Genomic DNA, 13585 nt, shown 5'->3' on the forward strand with positions numbered 1-13585 from the left:
GTGCTTGTCATAAAAAAAGATAGATAGCTCATGGATGCAAACGATGTTCTTTGCATCACTGTCAATTACATACTTTTATTTTGGAGGCAAATCCCACTATTGTGCCTTATCCTTATTGTGGCTAGCGTCACAACACATAACCCGGTCAGGTCGAGCTTCACTAGCCAGATGAAGCTACCTGGCTGCTTATAACGTTAGCTTTGGGCAACAGGGTTAAGTAGCTGGCTAGCTATTTATTTTCATGAACGGAGGTTCAATTTCAATAGGCAAACAACAAGTGGCAACCAAGCTAATACTTACTCGAATCAAATTGTATTAGTCACATGCGCCGAATACAACAGGTAGACCTTACAGTGAAATGCTTACTTACGAGCCCCTAACTGACAGTGCAGTTTCAAAAACTATGGATAAGAATAAGAGATAAAAGTAACAAGTAATTAGGAGCAGTTAAAAATAATATATACGGGGGTGCTGGTACAGAGTCAATGTGCAGGGGCACCGATTGGTTGAGGTAGTATGTACATGTAGGTCGAGTTAATTGGCGTGACAATGCATGGATGACAACAGAAAGTGGCAGTAGTGTGGAAAGGGGTGCAATGTGAATAGTTTGGGTAGCCATTTGACGAGGTGTTCAGGAGTCTTATGGCTTGGGGGTAGAAGGCCTTAGGGCCTTCCTCTGACACTGCCTGGTATAGAGGTCCTGGATGGCAGGAAGCTTGGCCCCAGTGATGTACTGGGCCGTAAGCACTACCCTCTGTAGTACCTTGCGGTCGGAGGCCGAGCAGTTGCCATACCAGGCAGTGATGCAACCTGTCAGGATGCTCTCAATGGTGTAGCTGTAGAACATTTTGGGGATCTGAGGACCCATGCCAAATCTTTTCAGTCTCCTGAAAGGGAATAGGTTTTGTCGTGCCCGCTTCACGACTGTCATGGTGTACTTGGACCATGTTAATTTGTTGGTGATGTGGACACCAAGGAACTTGAAGCTCTCAACCTGCTTCACTGCAGCCCCGATGATGAGAATGGGGGCGTGCTCGGTCCTCTTCTTCCTGTAGTCCACAATCATCTCCTTTGTCTTGGACACGTTGAGGGAAAGGTCGTTGTCCTGGCACCACACGGCCAGGTCGTTGTTGTCGGTGATCAGGCTGTGATCGTTGTTGTGTCATTGGCAAATGTAATGATGGTGTTGGAGTAGTGCAGTCATGAGTGAACAGGGACTACAGGAGGGGGCTGAGAACGCACCCCTGAGGGGCCCCTGTCTTGAGGATCAGTGTGGCGGATGTGTTGTTACCTACCCTTATCACCTGGGGTGGCCCATCAGAAAGTCCAGGATACAGTTGCAGAGGGAGGTGTTTAGTCCCAGGGTCCTTCTCTTAGTGATGAGCTTTGTTGGCACTACAGTGTTGAACGCTGAGCTATAGTCAATGAATAGCATTCTCATATAAGTGTTTCTTTTGTCCAGGTGGGAAAGGGCAGTGTGGAGTGCAATAGAGACTGCATCATCTGTGTATCTGTTGGGGCAGTATGCAAATTGGAGTGGGTCTAGGGTTTCTGGGATGATGGTGTTGATGTTAGACATGACCAGCCTTTCAAAGTACTTTATGGCTACAGACGTGAGTTCTACGGGTCGGTAGTCATTTAGGCAGGTTACCTTAGTGTTCTTGGGCACAGGCACTATGGTGGTCTGTTTAAAACATGTTGGTATTACAGACTCGGACAGGGAGAGGTTGAAAATGTCAGTGAAGACACTTGCTAGTTGGTCAGTGCATGCTCGCAGTATATGTCCTGGTAATCCGTCTGGCCCTGCGGCCTTGTGAATGTTGACCTGCCTAAAGGTCTTACCCACATCGGCTGCGGAGAGCATGATCACGCATTCTTCCAGTACAGCTGGTGCTCTCATGCATGTTTCAGTGTTATTTGCCTTGAAGTGAGCATAGAAGTAGTTTAGGTCGTCTGGTATGCTCGTGTCACTGGGCAGCTCTCGGCTGTGCTTCCCTTTGTAGTCTGTAATGGTTTGCAGGCCCTTCGTCAGAGTTGGTGTAGTACGACTGTAGTCGGCATCAGAGTCGGTGTAGGATTCCTAAATCATTGCTAAGAATAATGAAAATGACTGCAGTTTCTACTGGTCATTGTTTTCAGGCTGGTTGTATTGGTGCAAGCTAGGTACCAAGTTAAAGCTAGCTACCCCAGAAGTTTCGGTTGAACAACTTATGCTTTGTTACCAATGCAGTATTTTAAACACATCGCTCGTGGCCGGTGTTTTCAGACTTTTTTGTACAGCTTGCTACTGTATCTTCTTTGATACACAAAGACCCAAACAGCGTTCCATAGTTGGGCATGTTATGAAGCTAATAGCAGTGAAGCTATTACTGTGTAACTCAGGTAGGGCAACATCCGGAAAATAGTGCACTTGGTAGTGTGTACCAGTACTCAGCCAGTCGGCGACAGCCAACATCAACCACGACAGAGAACGGTTGATTGTCAAGGGCAACAAATTCCATTATCTTGGCTTTAAATGGATTTCACCTTTGAATTGATCCACACAGCAGACACTGTGGGCTAGGTTAGGAATTCTGTGTTGCACGAGTAGCGCAAACATTTTGCGTGGCATCATTACGTCATAGATGTGCACGTCAGCTTTGACATCGGTTTTGCACATTGGCGTTAAACTAGACATCGGGCCGATGCCAGCATTTTTAGCTAATATCGTCCGATTCCAATATGTTCACCGCTATATCACGCATCCCTAGTTTCTTATTTGTAACGTAATTTTTTTTGCTATAAATAGGTTAACGGATTAGATTTGTCATGTAATCCACCCAACCCTGCTTTATTAATCCTGTCAACATTGTAGAAACTGCACTGACATTTTTTACTTCACACGTAAAGTGTTGGTCCCCTGTTTCATCAGCTGAAATAAAAGATCCCAGAGATTTTCCATAAGCACAAAAAGCGTATTACTCTCAAATGTTGTGCACAAATGTGTTTACATCCCTGTTAGCGAGCATTTAGTCACTCTAAAATGTGCAGTTGACACACAACACCATGCCACAGATGGCTTAAGTTAAGGGAGCGTGCAATTGGAATGCTGACTGCAGTAATGTCCACCAGAGCTCTTGCCAGAGAATGGAATGTTCATTTCTCTACCATAAGCCACCTCCAACGTCGTTGAATAGAAATTGTCAGTACGTCCAACCGATCTCAAAGCCACAGACCAATAGTAACCATGCCAGCCCAGGACCTCCAAATTAGAATTCTTCACCTGCAGGATCGTCTGAGACCAGACAAACAAAGAACTTATGCACAAACTTTCAGAAAACGTCTCAAAGCTTGTTGTCCTCACCAGGGTCTTGACCTGACTGCAGTTGGGTGTTGTAACCAACTTCAGTGGGCAAATGCTCACCTTCAACGGCCACTGGAGAAGTGTGCTCTTCACAGATGAAGCACATGTTCAACTGTACGGGGCAGATGGCAGACAGTGTGTATGGCATTGTGTGGGCAAACGGTTTGCTGATGTCAACGTTGTAAACAGAGTGCCCCGTGGTGGCGGTGGGATTATGATATGGGCAGGCATAAGCTAAGGACCACGAACACAATTGCATTTTATCAATTTCAATTTGAATGCACAGAGATACAGTGACGAGATCCTGAGGCCCGTTGTTGTGCCATTCATCCGCTGCCATTACCTCATGTTTCAGCATGATAATGCATGTCCCCATGTCGCAAGGATCTGTACACAATTTCTTGAAGCTGAAAATGTCCCAGTTCTTCCCTAGCCTGCATAATCACCAGGCATGTTATGCTCTGGATCAACATGTACGACAGCGTGTTCCAGTTCCAGGCAATATCCAGCAACTTCGCAGTCACTGAAGAGGAGTGGGACAACATTCCTCAGGTCACAATAAACAGCTTGATCAACTCTATGGGAAAGATTTGTTTTGCACTGCATGAGGTAAATGGTAACACCAGATACTGACTGGTTTTCTGATCGACACCCCTACTTTTTTTAAGGCGTCTGTGACCAACTGATGCATACCTGTATTCCCAGTCATGTCAAATCCGGAGAATAGGGTCTGAACTGAACAAAAATGAACTGAACTAAAATGTATTAAAATTGTTTTTCCCCTTATCTACACACAATACCCCATAATGACAAAGCAAAAACAGGGATTTTTTGCTAATTTATTACAAATAAAAAAACGGAAATATCACACAGACCCTTTACTCAGTACTTTGTTGAAGAACCTTTGGCAGCGATTACAGCCACGAGTCTTCTTGGGTATGACGCTACAATCTTGGCACACGTATTTGAGGAGTTTCTCTTATTCCTCTCTGCAGATCCTGTCAAGCTCTGTCAGGTTGTATGAGGTGCGTTGCTGTACACCTATTTTCAGGTCGCTCCAGAGATGTTCGATCGGGTTCAAGTCCGGGCTACTCAAGGACATTCAGAATCTTGTCCCGAAGCCACTCCTTCATTGTCTTGGTTGTGTGCTTAGGGTCATTGTCCTTTTGGAATGTGATGGTGCCAGGTTTCCTCCAGACGTGACACTTGGCATTCAGGCCAAAGAGTTCACTCTGGGTTTCATCGGACCAGAGAATCTTGTTTCTCATGATCTGAGAGTCTTTAGGTGCCTTTTGGCAAACTACAAGGGGGTGTTATGTGCCTCTTACTGAGGAGTGGCTTCCGTCTGGCCACTCTACCATAAAGGCTTGATTGGTGGAATTCTGCAGAGATGATTGTCAGTCTGGAAGTTTCTCCTATCTCCACAGAGGAACTGGAGCTCTGTCAGAGTGACCATTGGCTTCTTGGTCACCTCCCTGACCAAGGCCCTTCTACCCTGATTGCTCAGTTTGGCCAGCTCTAGGAAGAGTCTTGGTGCTTCCACAATTCTTCCATTTAAGAATGATGGAGGCCACTGTGTTTTTGGGGACCTTCAATGCTGCAGACATTTTTTGGTACCCTTCCCCAGATCTGTGCCTTGACACAATCCTCTCTTTTGACCTCATGGCTTGGTTTTTGCTCTTATATAAACAGGTGTGTGCCTTTCCAAATCATGTCCAATCAATTGAATTTACCACAGGAGGACTCCAAACAAGTTGTAGAAACATCGAGGATGATCAATGGAAACAGGATGCACTCAATTTTGAGTCTCATAGCAAAGGGTCTGAATACTTATGTAAATAAGGTATTTCTTTTTTCAAACATTTCAAAAAAACTGTTTTTTGCTTTGTCTTTATGGGGTATTGTGTGTAGATTGCCCTTGGACATTTATTAATTTAATCCATTTTAGAATAAGGCTGTAATGTAACAAAATGTGGAAAGGGGGTCTGAATACTTTCCAAAGAAACTGTAGTAGACCTATAGGCGGGATTAAACGAGTTCCCCAGTCAGCCGTTCTGCGCACACTAAAATAAATCATTATGTTTCAATTTCTATAGCTAGAAATGTTACAAAGACTGTTTATTAATTTAAACGACCAAATGTTAGCCTTTAACCATCGAACAGAAATAGGACCGCACTATGGTAAATTGACTTATTTTATTGCCACATAAACAATTCGGGGATGAGCCCTTGGCAGTCAATGTCACAACGACAACACCACACAGATGGGCATAATTATAAATTCAGTCCGTATTGGCCCAATCAAGAGATCCCAGCAGAGGGAGCTGTGGGGGAAACATGAAAATCAAATAAAGATATATCAACACACAATACATGACATCATTACCTAAAAGCTTATTTATAACCTACTACAAAAAAAACTATTAAAATAACATTCCTCATTAAGGCCTGCTGGGGCAAGAGTGCCCAAGCAGTCTATCCATTATGTCTTTCTTTGTAGAAGTAATTTATCCCTATCACCTCCTCTACATGCCGCCTTCACCAACTCAGTGCCCATATTACGTAAGGAACTTAGTTCATGATTATGGCTATTGAAATGCCTGGCAACAGGTGATTTTTCATCACAGTTGCAAATTACGCTCTTATGCTCACATATCCTAAATTCACGTTTGGTCTTACCCACATAATAAAAGTTACAAAAACACTTAAGGAGATATACATCATATTTTGTGTTACATGTTATTCTACCTCGGACCTTTATCCTCCCACCCAAATGGGAATTATTAGGAGGGTTCCCTCTGATCATGGCATAACAAATCAATAAAAACATGTCATCAATATATCTCATAAACACTTTGATAAACTTAGAATAGGGATTACTATAGTTTACAAAGTCCAACTCAAATTTGCGCGTAAACAAATTAGCATAATTAGGTGTAACTGTCTTCAAACTTAAAATAATTCTTAGTCAATATTTCATTAGTCAAGCTCAGCAGTAAGTCAGTGGGGGGAACCAGTTGTTCTTTGATTCAAATAATGTTTCATTGCATCCTCTTGATGAGGAATATCCATAATGCACAAGTCATTCGAGTCCAGTGAACAGGTCTCTAATTTTTTCAAAAAGTCTAGTCTCCATGAAGTAAGAGGGTGCTGTCCTATTTCTGTTCTTTGGATTACTATATATAAGGATCCAGCACCCAATTTCTGTAGGCTATATATACACAATATTCTGTCCATATGAATGAATGCAGCGCATGTTTCCTGTGACTTGTTCAACTGCATGCAGCTCAGATTATTTTTTATAGACAAAGAACCCACTGGGCACAGACATCGTTTCAACCAGAGGCTGGTGGGAGAAGCTATAGGAATAGAATAAATGGAACTGAGTCAAAAACATTGTTTTCATGTTTTTGGTACCATTCCAGACATTAAAATGAGCCTGTACCCCTATAGCTCCTCCCACCAGCCTCCTTTGATTTCAACATCTAATTTTGATTTACTTTTGGTTGAGTTGTCAACTAATGTGAATTAAACATGAAATCAACAACACATTTCAGCATGTCATTGGATTTAGGTTCAAAGTTGGGTGAAAAAATGACAATTCCTTTACGTTGTTGACTTTCAAATCCAATCAGTTTTCTATGTTGTTTCAACATGTATTTTTTTTATTGCTGGAATAACAAGGACACCATGTTGATTTAACCAGTTTTTGCACAGTGGGAGGAGATAAAGGTGTGAAATAATATTAACATGGCCTACTTAATCCCAATAACGTGAGTCTTCAAGAGTTTCTCAGTGAGCCAGCCATTCCCCCAACCAATCACACGCGGATGGAAGGGTCACCAACAAAGGAGTTTGCTTCTGTTGCAGCCTTAACTATAAAATATAAAGTGTTGGGGTGGTGCTTTGATCGGAAACCTACCTCCCAATTTAGGCAAAATGCCACTTTACAAAACAGTCTGCCATGAATGCCGAGTAGCCACACGGCTTTATGCAGTAAGTCTTAATTTAAAATGTTGTTATGGGGGACATTAAACTTTTTTTTTTATACCCTTGTGCTATAAAAGCCTGGCAGACCCTGAAAGGGGAAACTGCCTATTAAGCTATAAGGTCCAGGCCCCGGCTACCTAATTGACAAGCTCTAGGTGACTTTCATCACTTGTCGATTTCATAGCGGCAGTCAATGTTTCCTCCAGGATGCTGTTGCATCTTTGACATGAGGGTGTTTGTGACAAAGAGCAGTCGGCCCTGGCGCCAAATCCAAGGTCTCTCCATAAAACAAATACACACATCCTACTGTTTGAATAAAAATTGCTTCCAAGTCATTTCAACCAAAAAATCTAATGTGATGATGTTGAATTAACATGGAAAACTGATTGGATTTGCAAAAGGTCACCAATGTGAGGGATATGTTTCATTTTTTCCAACCAACTTTTAACCTAAATCCAATGACATGGTGAATTTTGTAGACTTTTCAATTAATTCATGTTAGTTTACAACTCAACCAAATGTAAATTAAAACTACACGTTCAACGTCTGTGCCCAGTGGGATTCCGCTTCCTTTTCCGGCCGCATCTTTACACTGCTAAAACACAGGCAATCTGCATAGACCAAGGTCGCATCCACTGAGAATGTGTTTTTCATGAAGTTTCGGCTTTATATCTAGTATAAAAATACATCTAAGATAGGATTTTTTCCATTGCTGATTATCTGTGGACACACAACACTTAAAAAAAAAATATCTAAATATATATATATATATATATATATATATATATATATATATATATATATATATATATATATATATATATAGTGCCTTGCGAAAGTATTCGGCCCCCTTGAACTTTGCGACCTTTTGCCACATTTCAGGCTTCAAACATAAATATATAAAACTGTATTTTTTTTTGTGAAGAATCAACAACAAGTGGGACAGAATCATGAAGTGGAACGACATTTATTGGATATTTCAAACTTTTTTAACAAATCAAAAACTGAAAAATTGGGCGTGCAAAATTATTCAGCCCCTTTACTTTCAGTGCAGCAAACTCTCTCCAGAAGTTCAGTGAGGTTCTCTGAATGATCCAATGTTGACCTAAATGACTAATGATGATAAATACAATCCACCTGTGTGTAATCAAGTCTCTGTATGAATGCACCTGCACTGTGATAGTCTCAGAGGTCCGTTAAAAGCGCAAAGAGCATCATGAAGAACAAGGAACACACCAGGCAGGTCCGAGATACTGTTGTGAAGAAGTTTAAAGCCGGATTTGGATACAAAAAGATTTCCCAAGCTTTAAACATCCCAAGGAGCACTGTGCAAGCGATAATATTATAATGGAAGGAGTATCAGACCACTGCAAATCTACCAAGACCTGGCCGTCCCTCTAAACTTTCAGCTCATACAAGGAGAAGACTGATCAGAGATGCAGCCAAGAGGCCCATGATCACTCTGGATGAACTGCAGAGAGCTACAGCTGAGGTGGGAGACTCTGTCCATAGGACAACAATCAGTCGTCTATTGCACAAATCTGGCCTTTATGGATGAGTGGCAAGAAGAAAGCCATTTCTTAAAGATATCCATAAAAAGTGTTGTTTAAAGTTTGCCACAAGCCACCTGGGAGACACACCAAACATGTGGAAGAAGGTGCTCTGGTCAGATGAAACCAAAATTGAACTTTTTGGCAACAATGCAAAACGTTATGTTTGGCGTAAAAGCAACACACCATCCCCACTGTCAAACATGGTGGTGGCAGCATCATGGTTTGGGCCTTCTTTTCTTCAGCAGGGACAGGGAAGATGGTTAAAATTGATGGGAAGATGGATGGAGCCAAATACAGGACCATTCTGGAAGAAAACCTGATGGAGTCTGCAAAAGACCTGAGACTGGGACGGAGATTTGTCTTCCAACAAGACAATGATCCAAAACATAAAGCAAAATCTACAATGGAATGGTTCAAAAATAAACATATCCAGGTGTTAGAATGGCCAAGTCAAAGTCCAGACCTGAATCCAATCGAGAATCTGTGGAAAGAACTGAAAACTGCTGTTCACAAATGCTCTCCATCCAACCTCACTGAGCTCGAGCTGTTTTGCAAGGAGGAATGGGAAAAAATGTCAGTCTCTCGATGTGCAAAACTGATAGAGACATACCCCAAGCGACTTACAGCTGTAATCGCAGCAAAAGGTGGCGCTACAAAGTATTAACTTAAGGGGGCTGAATAATTTTGCACGCCCAATTTTTCAGTTTTTGATTTGTTAAAAAAGTTAGAAATATCCAATAAATGTCGTTCCACTTCATGATTGTGTCCCACTTGTTGTTGATTCTTCACAAAAAAATACAGTTTTATATCTTTATGTTTGAAGCCTGAAATGTGGCAAAAGGTCGCAAAGTTCAAGGGGGCCAAATACAAACGCAAGGCACTGTATATATATATATTTTTTTTTTAATACAGACTAAACAACAGGATATTTCTCCTTTAGATTTGATTTGATCTCTTTTAGTCCTCATTTGGACAAATCTTCCAAGAGTCTATAACAAACTTTAAAATACAATTTACAATACAATCACATTTCAAACAGCATGAAAATCACAAATTATTCTGGCCTAGTTGTTTTCTTCTGGTGGCCCTAATTACTGACATTAAGCACATATCCTTAAAACAATACAGGTATAAAACACTATCACTGTACACCTCACACACACTCCAACAGTAGATTGGCGTGACAGTCACCTTTACGCTGCAGATTAGCACTGTTGCACCTCTGGAAATTAATCTGCCTTGAAGTAGAGCCACCTCGCACCATGTTTCCCAATGACCAATACGGATAGATTACTAGAACTACAAACCACACTGCCACCTTTGTAATTGACTTTTAAACAGTTTGAAGTTCCTCTAAGTCCAACCAAAGGATATAAGTGCAGATGTGACTGGTCGAGACTCAACAATTGTGTAGGGCCCTTACAGCCCTCGACTATGACTCAGTTCCATTACACAAAAGAGTCATTGGACAAAGACGTCTTCTGTAGAGTGGAGTATTGTTAAGAGCCCATATGCTCGGTCTGAACATTAACACTTGTGGAATGGTTTTGGAACCATAAGGAACTTCTCTTTCATATCAGTGAGAAATAATTTTCTAAAAACAAAGTTTAAATTGATACACTTTTATAGGGTTAGTGTTCACACACAGGCACATATCCATGTTACAGTGTGTGTTTACAGAAGACAGACTGAAGACAGCTGGTCACTATCTAGCATGCTCCGAAAATCTGTGTGTCATGGAAGAAGGCCGCCAGAAACGTGTTTTCACTGAAAAATACTGTCGGCTGCAACTGTGATAAAGTCGGTTAAAATAGTGTACAGTAAGTGCATATTTTGCATTTGTGAAATTATTTTGATGTGATATGAAAGTAAAGCGCTTTACGTTTTAGTCTGGCTTTCCTGGAAGTCTTGTGATGTTGCACCTCTGGGTTGAGAAACTCTGTGTCCTTAGGGCTCCTGATCTAAGGCCCTGCATCTCCGATCTGGAGGCATCACTACAGACCCTGGTTCGATTCCAGGATGTATTACAACCGGCTGTGACTGGGAGTCCCATAGGGCGGCGCACAATTGACCCTGCGTCATTTGGCCGGGGTAGGCCATCATTGTAAATATGAATTTGTTCTTAACTGTCTTGCATAGTTAAATAAAAATAATTTAAATAAATCTAAAACCGTATCACAATTCAGAATCAAAATCCCGTTTAGATGGAGAAGTTGGCCATTTTGGCTGCCAGAGCCAGTCTAACTCTGAAAATAATATAAGGTCCGTGAACCTTAAGGAGTAACGGTAGACTCCTTAAGAGTACCGGTACATCTTAGTGCAATTATGTAGGATAGGCCTCCTACACAATAAATATACAACTCATTTGAAACCCATGTTGTCCTTCCAATTCATTACATTTACACCCATTATAGTTTTATGCCAATGTTAAGAACTCATATCACCCAAGCATTGTATCAGGTGAAGTATGTGTTTAAGAATGATCTGTTCTGAGAAGCGAAAATATGGTTATGGTTATCCCCGTCTGACACAACACATCCTATAGGATCTGCACCACACTTGTCAAACTCATTCCAGGAGGACCGAAAGTCGGCGCGTTTTCGCTCCTCACTTGTACTTGATGAATTAAGGTCACAAATGAGTAAGGAACTGCCCACACCTGATTGTCGTGGACTTAAATGAAAAACCTGCAGACACTAGGCCCTTCATGGAGTGAGTTTAACACCCCTGGTCAAGTTGTCAATAACCTAGCTTGCAGAGAAACACAGCACATGCGACTCCAAATGCATATAGTTACTGTATCAAACCAGTTCACAATAAAAATAGGTCTGAAGATATAGCGTGAAGTGATCTATTTACATTATTATAAATAATGACAATGCTGTATACATGTGCAAATTGAAACTACTACGTGTGGCACGGACATGAAACATTGTAACAAGACGTAGGTGATTAATCAACTCGAATGGTAATTATAATGAAAGTATAATGTGATTGAACTACTTGTGAATGTCACTTTTGTTGACTAACTCTGCTAGCTGTTAGTAGCTATAACTAGCTAATGCTGGTAAAAGTAAACGAAAGCTGTATTTTTACGACATGCCAGTCGACACAATATCTCCGTTTCGGTTTACTGAAGCCCGTAGTAATTTGCAGTCACACAAAGCCTTGTTCACAACAGCATTGATTGTAGAATTTCTAACTTACTGTGGGACAGCTCGTCTGATAGCTCGAATTATGGACTGCGCCATTTTGTTTCAACGTTTTCTATAAGTACAACGGGATTGGCTACTGGTGTATTTCTCTTGAGCAAACGAAGAGCTCTGATTGGCCTCTGAGCCAGCTAAGAGGCAGATTCCTCGTGTTATATGTCAAATACAGATGGTTAGTTCGTTTTGCATGGTCCGGTGCCACGGGAGGGTGAAGATTTTATTGAAGGACCAATGGAAATACACAAAGTCTGCGTACTCGGATCACCGGGCCATGCAAAACTAACTCCATTTACAGAGGGTTTGATGGAGTAGTAACGCGTACAACTATTTAAGAGATTGTCTCAAATCAGCTAGTAGATATCACCGATGTGAAATGGCTAGCTAGTGAACGGTGGTGCTCGTTAACAGCGTTTCAATCGGTGACGTCACTCACCATGCGACCTTGAACTAGTGGTTCCCCTTGCTGTGCAAGGGCCGTGGCTTTTGTGGAGCGATGGGTAACGATGCTTCGTGGGTGTCAGTTTTCGGTGACATGAGACATGTTTGACAGAAACATTTGTTTGGTGTAAAACAGCTGAGGTGATAGAGCAACTACCATGGAATAAAACACAAAATGTGTATGGGTGGAGAGAGGGTTGGTTTGACAGGTTTACTCGCTTTGGATTGTCAGTACTGCATGTATTCTTGGCAATCTTGCCATGGCTGTGTCAGAGTCGATTGTAAGTTAAACTTGGGTATTCCTTTATGGGCAGTGTCATGCCTAAGACAAATTTTTACTTGCAGTCATTAGCGGCCGTTAGAATCTGTTCCTTTTTCCTTATTTTTTTAGTCGGAATACAATAGGATATAATGAGGGCTACATGAAATATGTCTTGCATGTATTGGACATAAAAAAGGACTGGTCTTGCGATATATTTAGGTTGTTTTCTCTTCATTTTAAAAAAAATGTTCAAATAATGTTTGACATGCTTATAGCCTGGCTAGGACGTTTTAAATATGAGCATGCATTTATAAGATTCTGCTGTTATTATTTCTATTACTGTTACTATTTTTTTTCCTTATTGTTTTCCATGTTATTTGGTTAGTTCTCTTAAGCACCCTCTAGATATTTATGTTATCGTGGGACTGCCCATGTTTCCCTATGGCCAATACCAATTGGCGCCCAGGGGTTTGCCTTAGGGCGAAAGGTGCGTCATGAGTCAGGGTGGTGGTCTGATGGTCTTAGCGACATCAGACCTAGATAGGGGGGGGAAGTTTTAGTGGGTGGAATATTAGGACAATAGGAGGTTCACAAAGTTGCAGCTATAGTATGCTTAACAGTGCAAATTATTTTTGATACTCCCGCCGTTTACCAATGCTTCATTGGTCTGTTTCGCTTGATGGCCCTCCAATCTGCACTTGTTAGATGGCCCTCTGATCTTATTATCTTATTGCCCTTTTTACTATCATCCTGGGCTAAAAGATCGAATCAATCCTACATCAGATGA

General features: G+C 41.5%; 1 protein-coding gene across 1 annotated transcript in view; it reads right to left on the minus strand.

Annotated features, from left to right (window-relative positions):
* The window catches only part of clybl (citrate lyase beta like), a 197818-nt gene extending 185597 nt beyond the window's left edge, over positions 1–12221 (minus strand). Inside the window, exon 1 of the mRNA XM_021596826.2 lies at positions 12094–12221. Within this exon, the coding sequence (XP_021452501.2) occupies positions 12094–12137 (44 nt within the window). The 5' untranslated portion in view covers positions 12138–12221. The remainder of the gene's footprint in view (positions 1–12093) is intronic.
* Between the last annotated feature and the right edge of the window lie 1364 nt (positions 12222–13585).

This window comes from Oncorhynchus mykiss, chromosome 3 (assembly GCF_013265735.2).
Source record: "Oncorhynchus mykiss isolate Arlee chromosome 3, USDA_OmykA_1.1, whole genome shotgun sequence".
NCBI lineage: Eukaryota > Metazoa > Chordata > Actinopteri > Salmoniformes > Salmonidae > Oncorhynchus > Oncorhynchus mykiss.